This window comes from Oryzias melastigma, linkage group LG17, assembly GCF_002922805.2.
Source record: "Oryzias melastigma strain HK-1 linkage group LG17, ASM292280v2, whole genome shotgun sequence".
NCBI lineage: Eukaryota > Metazoa > Chordata > Actinopteri > Beloniformes > Adrianichthyidae > Oryzias > Oryzias melastigma.
Window position 1 is genome coordinate 31,950,357 of NC_050528.1, and position 8,348 is coordinate 31,958,704.

Consider the following 8,348-nt stretch of genomic DNA (forward strand, 5'->3'; position numbering starts at 1 on the left):
GGTTTTGGGGGCCGGTAGATGGTGGCAACAACAGTTGGCGTTGGTCCAGATATCTGGCATACAGTTGCCTCGAATGATTGACAGGTGGAGACAGTCACGGGCGCGACCCTCCAGTTCTCACGCCCCCCGAGCTGGGGATGAGAAGGCAGACTGGCTTGAAGCTGGAGCTTGGCTTAACAGGCAGACTGGCTTGAAGCTGGAGCTTGGCTTAGCAGGCAGACAGGCTTGGAGCTGGAGCTTGGCTTAGCAGGCAGACTGGCTTGGAGTTGGAGCTTGGCTTAGCAGGCAGACTGGCTTGAAGCTGGGCAAGGAGCACAGACAATCAGGCAGGAAGGAAAAGCAGAAGCCAGGCTTTTATAGGAGAGGCTAAGTAGGTGATTGGATCCAGCTGAGTAATTGAGGTCACCAAACACAGCTCTCACAGACTAGCAGAGAGGAACCCCAACAGGAGGGCAGATCCTCTGATCACTATGTCATGCTCTAGTCTCTGGAGTAAGATGCTGTGGTCGATGGTATCGAAGGCTGCGCTGAGGTCTAACAGGACAAGAATAGAGATTAGTCCCTTTTCTGAAGCCAACAGCAAGTCATTAGTAACCCTGACCAGTGCAGTTTCAGTGCAATGGTGAGGTCTGAACCCTGACTGAAAATCTTCAAAGTGATTGTTGCCCTGCAGGTGGCGCTGTAGCTGCTTTACTACAACTCTTTCTATGATTTTAGATATGAATGGGAGGTTAGATATTGGTCTATAGTTGGCTAGAATGTCAGGATCCAGGCTGGGTTTTTTCAAAAGAGGTTTAACAACTGCATATTTAAAAGACTGAGGCACATAACCAGTCTCTAGAGAGGTATTTATTATGGTTAATATGGATTCACTAATAAGGGGGAAGATTTCTTTAAAAAGTTTAGTGGGGATTGGGTCTAAGAGACAAGTGGAGGCTTTAGAAGACTTTTCATTTTCATTTAATTTATTGATTTATAGAGCACCTTCCACCACCAGTCAAGGAGGCCCAAAGTGCTGTAAACAGGCAAAACAAACACAGAGCATTGTGCAACAATAATTCATAAAAAGACAAAATATGAAAAAAAAATAATAATAATAATTTTCAAACAGAGATAAGACCAAATAAAACAATTTTAAAACAGAGATAAAACCAACATAAAATAGAATTCGAAGGCTCGGCTAATGCTCTCCAAGCACCTCATCTCTCTAATAGCTGGTGGCAACTGATTCCATAGTTTAGGAGCCAGCACAGCACAAGCACGATCCCCCCGGAACTTACGTTTGGTTCTGGGAACCAGCAGACCCTGGTCTGCAGAGCGTAAGGACTTAATGGGGGAGTATTTTAAAACCAGACTGGAAAGATAAAAGAGGTGCCATACCTGCCAGTGACTTAAAAGTAAAAACTAATATTTTGGTCAAAATCAGGTACTGCACTGGGAGCCAGTTCAAAGAAGCCAAGATCGGGGTTATGTGGTCAGACTTTTTTGCCCCACAAATAAATCTTGCTGCTGCATTTTGGACCAGCTGCAGCCTGGCTACTGAAGCCTTAGGTAACCCAGAATATAGAGAGCTGCAATAATAAAGTCTGGACAGCACAAAGGCATGAGTGACAATTTCAAGGTTGTTTTTTTGAAATAAAAGACTTGATCCTAGCTAGTCGCTGCATCCGAAAAAAGCAGGACCTGGTCACCGCATTTATTTGGAGGTCGAGTTTCAGAGCAGCATCATGTTTAACACCCAAGCTTGTGACCACAGACTGCTCAAAAGGGGCAAGAGAGAGGAGATCGATGTCATGATTCTTTCCACCACTAGGGGAAAACACAATCTCCTCAGTTTTGTTTTCATTTAGGCCAAGAAAGTTTTCCGACATCCACAGCTTGACTTCAGCAAGGCAGTCGATTATCATTTAATGGTGTGGTCTGGTCCCTTACATATAGGGACATAAATCTGGCAATCGTCAGCATAGAGGTGGAAATCCACCTTATGCTTCCGAAACAACACTCCCAATGGCAGTAAATAAATAGAAAATAGCAAAGGGCCCAGAACCGACCCCTGGGGGACCCCCCACTTCAGGGGGTAACACTTGGATGAGTGAGAGCCCATTTTTACACAGAAGGACCGGTCTGTAAGGTAAGGCCGCATCCACTGTAGAGCTTCCCCCAAAAGCCCCGCACATTGTTCCAACCAACCTATCAGGATCTCATGACCAACTGTGTCGAAGGCTGCAGACAGATCTAATATTAAAAGAACAACCAGATTACCCGCATCTGTTGCTATGAAAACATCATTAAAAAATTTTTAAAGTACGGTTTCTGTGCTGTGTCTGGACCCAAGACCCGACTGGAAAGGTTCCAGAATCTAATGTGCATTTAAAACGGCAATCAACTGTTTATGTACAATGTTCTCCAGGTCTTTAGCAAAAAAATGTAGGTGGGAAATCGGCCTGTAGTTGGAAAACAATGCAGTGTCGAGCCCTAGTTTTTTCAGCAGTGCCCTCACTACAGCTCGTTTAAAACTCAGTGGAACCTGAGTGCACTCAAGACTAGTGTTTAAAATAGTTAAAACTGCTGGTCCCAACACTGAAAAGATTTTTTTTAACCCTTCCGCGGTCCTTAGCTTGTTTACATTAAAAGTGGGGTCATCTGGACAGTGCGCTGACCGTTTTTTTATCATTGATTTTTGAGTTTCACTAATGTCCATGGCAGATATAAAATCCTGTCCAACTTTGTCCACATTTGTCATGGAAGGAATCAAAAATCAATATGTCGTTGGAGTCATCTGGAACCCAAAGAGAGTGGAAGGGCTAAAAAACCAAGCTGGCAGAACATCATGAGAGGAACCAGCTGGTTTAAGCCTTGATACCACTTTTTCTACTTCAAACAGGGACACCAATGAAAATGATTCAAGCTTAGCTACTGGTGTTGGTGGAGAGTGAGTGCAACATTGCATGAGAGGACTTAATATCAGCAACCTTGTCCATAAAAATGAGCTCTCCATAGAGTTTCCACTCCCACCTGAGTCCAATAAAGAACCAAAAGTGTTAAAAATGATCCGTTGATCACCCAAAGCAGAGGAGATTATATTGGAGTAAAATTGTCCCCTAGCTTTTGTGACAGCTTCATTTTAGATGTACAGTTTATCCCTCAGAAGATCCTGGGAAAATTGGAGTCTGTTCTTCTTAAATTTTCTCTCAGCTTTTCTGCAGTCCTGTCTTAAGCCTCGGATTTCCTCAAAGATCCAGGGCACAGATGTGTGCCTTGGTTTTCTGATGGTGAGGGGGGCAATCTCACCCAAGATTTTAGAGAACAGCAGATCAAACTGAGAGAGGAAAGAATCTGTGGTGATCGGGGATGAGGATAAAGTCGGCCACTCCAGTGAAAATAAAGCATAAAATTCAGCAGCTTGTCCTTTGTCCAAGCCCTGCACCCATCTGATAGGAGCAGGTTTAGGGACAGTCATCAATGGCAGAACAAAGTTAAATAACACTGCTGAATGATCAGAGAACGCAGTCTCCACAGTCTCAACAGAGGTGAGAGGAAACCCAAAAGACAGAGCCAAGTCCAGCGTATGTCCATGAGCGTGTGTTGGGTCAGAAACCCACTGCACAAGATTAAAAGAATCTAAAACATTAAAAAAGTCCTTAACAAGTGGTTTGTCAGGGCAGCACACATGAATATTAAAATCACCCAAGACCAACACATGCTCATAATCAGGCATAAAAGTGTACAGCAGTTTATCTGTTAATAACCTTACATTAAACTTAGGTGGACAATATATTAAAATTCCTAAGAAAGAAAAGGATGGGCCTGAATCAAAAAGAGAAAACTCAAAAAAGTTAAGAAGTAAAGATGGTGTAAGGTGTTTAAAATAAATATGACTTAAAAACACACACCAGACCTCCTCTTCTGCCCACAGATCGCGGCAAATTAAAACACAAACAGTTTTCGGGTAAAAGTTCCAGCAGAACACCTGTCTGAGCAGGAGGGATCCAGCTTTCTACAATACCCAGAAAGTCCAGCTTCTGTGCATCAAAAAAGTCTTTCAAGATAAAAGTTTTGTTCATAACAGATCGAGCATTGATCAATCCAAACCTCCTTGGTGTTGACGGTGGGTCCGCGGTCTCCGGTGATGACTCAGCAGCGGAGCGCGTCACCCTCGGAACTTCCACCAGATTCGATGAGTTGCTCCTTCTCCAGCAAACTCAAAAACGTTCCGCTCTGACAGGGGAGTCAGCCTCAAGGTTACCTCTGACTACAGGAATCAGGCACGGCTTCAGACGCCAAAGTAATCTCCATGGGGCAAACAGACCACTTCCAGGGGTACAGGCGCGGTACACGTTAGCCCAAGAGCTGGGACAGCAGGCACGAAGGCGAATGATTCTCCCGCTTCGCTTCCCCTGGCGCCACTTACGCCTGCTGCTACAGCTGTCCGACGTAGAAACGCCGGTACTCCCATGCAAACCGGATCCATTGGATCAAAATTCAAACTAACAACCGGAGAGGCCAGATGAGGAGAAAAGTTTAGATCCTGGATAGCAAGTTTGAGATCAGACTACAGTTAACACAGCTACCTTCATCTTCACTAAATGAGGCAGGATCTCGACTACACATATGACATGTGAGGCAGGAAAGAGGGGTGAGAGCCGAGGAGGTAGAAGACATCATGCCGACAATCACTGGTTTACGCTCACCAGAATGGGGTCCCGTGTAGGAAAAGCTTTCCGAGTTTGGAAGTCACTGCTCGCCGAGTGGTAGGCAGCCGTTGACGGGATATGGTGGTTTGCTGTGCTGGATTGGATGCCGTTCCCCGAGCCGTGGATCGGAGAGCAGAAAGATGCTCTGCGACAGAGTCCCCACAAGCGCACATGACCAAAAGGTTGTGCATGCACGCGCTCACTGAGATTCTGCTGTATCACTCGTGCTTGAGGGACCAGCTCACGCATGCAGAAGTAGACAGTCTCTCGCGCGCAAGAACATTTTCTTCTTGCGGGAGGTTTAGACACGAGCGCGCAGGAGTAGAAAGTGCTCGCGGGGGCTAAATTATCCGTGAGGAATGTTTGATACATGCATGGAGATGTCTTATTTCTGTGCGGAGTTTTGACATGGAAAAATGCCATATCCGTGGCAGATATAAAAGCCTGTCCACCTTTGTCATGGGAGGGATCGCACATCAGTGTAAGGGTGGGGTCAACTGGACCCCATAAGATAACACAAGGGTTAATGATGTGCAACAGAGTTAATGTACGCCCATCATTCATTTTGACACAAAACTACAGGCAAAAGGCCTTTTGAGGTAAAACTTCTCCTTTGTGCCACAAAGTGCCACAAAGGAGAAGTGTATTTCTTGATGTAGGTGTGCTTTGAAGCACAGTTTGCATTTAAATGTAAGTAAGGATTTTTGTTTTATGGGGTAAGATAACTGTAAATAAGAAAGGTATTCCTAAGCTTCAACACTTGGTCATGTAAACAAAGTAGCAGCAGATCAATTAAAGGCCCCAAAGGGGTAGAAAACAGCCCTGAAAGAAGTAGCAGATGAGCCATTCCAATCATTAGGTTTAAAAAAAAACATGGTAGAGAGAGATCCTGGCGCAGCCTGCTCTGACTAATGTTTATTTCCAAGAGCTGGCAGCTCCGTGCTAGCATAGCTGACTGGCGACAGTTGATGATGTCATCGAGTGGAAGTGATGTGAGATTTTGAAGATACTATTTTTCTATAACTCTCTATCAAACAGAACATCACACCACCAAACTTACATACATAAATAAAAACCTTTAATAAATAAAATAAAATAAAAACCCTTTTTACTTAAATAAAAACCCTTCCCTCAAAAGAAAAATTCTAACAAAACACAGCAAAGTATAACTTGAATCACCTTGTTCTTGTCTTGGACAACAAGAACTTTTCCAGTTGATTCATCCACAACTGCACCTGCAAAACAACAACAAAAAAAACACTGCTTTATTCCATTCAGCAGCACAGGCCATTACAGACTGTTACAGATAATAAAATTGCATGGTAAATACTAGGGATACTACAATATTCAATATAAAACTGAACCATTCGATACGTGTTCCACGGTTTGGTGCAGAATTTTTCATGATACGCATTTTATTTATTCAGTACCACTTCGAGCCTTTAGCATGTGACCGTGTATTCAAGACGCGCCACCGACACTAAAACCGGCGGTGTGGAGACATCTAGGAATCACCGTCAAATGTGATGACCAGGGAGTGAAATGTGTTGATAAGAGGTACACTGTCTGCAAGATTCGCCTCATCTCTATATCGTACAATGTGGGGAACACATGTGGCCAACATGACCGCCCATCTCTGACGTCATCACCCAGCCCTGTCACCGTCTAAGAGTTCAACAACTAAGCAGGTAATACAATGAAAACATCTCAGATATATTTGAAAAGACTTACAGTGTTACCTCAGATAAACACAAGAAAATATCTGACACCACAGAGTGTTTTTGCTAAATCTCTGTAGTCTTTTTCAGTGGTTGATAATGAGGGCTTTTGTCATTTAATAAAAACAGTTCACCCACAATATAGTGTACCAGCATGTCCATATTTCACAGAAAAATCTATATATACCTGCACTTTATTAACAAGTGCGCAAATTGAAGATGACTTGGCAAAACAAACTTTCCACGTACAGCCGGACTTCTCAGGCATCAGAGAGCTTATATCTTTGTAAATGTTTATTATACAATGGCCCCTGGAAAATTAAGAGTGCAGTACTGCAGAATGTCAAGACTTAAGAGCACAGCTTAGATTGTTGGAGTTTATAATATTCATGTTTACAAGTTTTGAGGACTGAGACACTTTTACATTTGATTAAATTGTATACAAGTTGTAATGTTTACAAGAGTTCTATTTAAGTGTGATTCTGCAATAAATTCCAAAAGCTGTGCACTTGAAAAAAAATCTCATTTCTTTGTTATGTTGTTTCTGTTTGCAAAATAAATCATAAGCTGTGGAATTATAGGAGTTCAGTTTTTTTTCTTCTCAATACGTATTGAACCGTGAGCAAACTGTATTGTTGCATCCCTAGTAAATACTGTATTTGACTACTTCTTTTCTTTTTTGCTTTTCCCTTCAGGGGTCAGCACAGCGAATCAGTTTCCTCCATCTATCCCTGTCTTCAGCATCCTCCACTCTAACACCAGCCACCTTCATGTCTTCATTCACTGCATTCATAAACCTCCTCTTTGGTCTTCCTCTAGACCTCTTCCCTGCAGCTCTAGACTCAGCATCCTTCTACCAATATATTCACTGTCTCTCCTCTGAACATGTCCAAACCATCTCAGTCTGGCCTCTCTGACTTTATCTCCAAAACCTCTAACACAGGGGTCTCAAACTCAATTCACTGGAGGCAGAGTCTGGGTGAGGCCGGGCCGCATTTCACAAGAAAAACACTGTTAAAACATTCAAATGTTATCAAATATCTTTGTTTTTAACACAAAATAATGAATAAAATAAATAAATATATTAAATAATGAATTAAAAAGCAGGCAAATCAGTATGCAAGTTTTTAAGTTCCATCAGACTCTGACTTTTTTTATGTTGAATTTCTGACCCATCGAAATTTTAAGTCTCGAAATTAAAAACACTGATTTTTTTAAGATAGAAAATATTTTTGGGAGCATAAAATTTTGCTGTTTAAAAAGCAAGGGTTGAAAAAAAAACTCTGAATAAAAATTCTGAGGTTAAGAAAATTCAGAATAAAAATTCAGGGGTTAAAAAAATTCAGAAAAAAATCAGAGGTTAAAAAAATTCAGAATAAGAATTTAGAGGTTAAGAAAATTCAGGATAAAAATCACAATAAAAAATCACAATAAAAATTCAGAGGTTAAGAAAATTCAGAATAAAAATTCAGAAGTTAAAAAAATTCAGAATAAAAATTCAGAATATGAATTCAGAGGTTAATAAAATTCAAAATAAAAATTTAGGGGTTAAAAAAATTCAGAAAAAAAATTAAAGGTTAAAACAAATTCAGAGTCTGATGGAACTAAAAAACTTCCATAAATCAGTAATAAATTAATAATAATGACCATACATGAGATACATATTACTGAAGAAACCACAAATTGACTAACTAGAGACAACTAATTATTTTATTTATTTTCAAATGTCTGTATTAACAGATCTTCCTTCAGAGAGAGAATCCCCGGTACCGAGAAATCTTTGAAGGATTTCATTTACTGTAGATTTTTGTAGAACTCTTCACAATAAATCTGATCTATGTGTCTTCCAAGAGAGGGGCTGAGCTGTCCACTGATCACTACCTGGTGGTGAGTTGGATTCGCTGGCGGGGGAGGAGGCCGGAAAGACTCGGCAGAC

General features: G+C 41.6%; 1 protein-coding gene across 2 annotated transcripts in view; it reads right to left on the reverse strand.

The window, feature by feature from the left end:
* nudt6 (nudix (nucleoside diphosphate linked moiety X)-type motif 6) overlaps window positions 1-8,348 on the reverse strand; it is a 47,410-nt gene that overhangs the window by 7,606 nt on the left and 31,456 nt on the right. For both annotated transcript variants that reach the window (XM_024280021.1, XM_024280030.2), the window contains exon 4: window positions 5,874-5,929. In XM_024280021.1, the coding sequence (XP_024135789.1) occupies window positions 5,874-5,929 (56 nt within the window). The remainder of the gene's footprint in view (window positions 1-5,873; window positions 5,930-8,348) is intronic.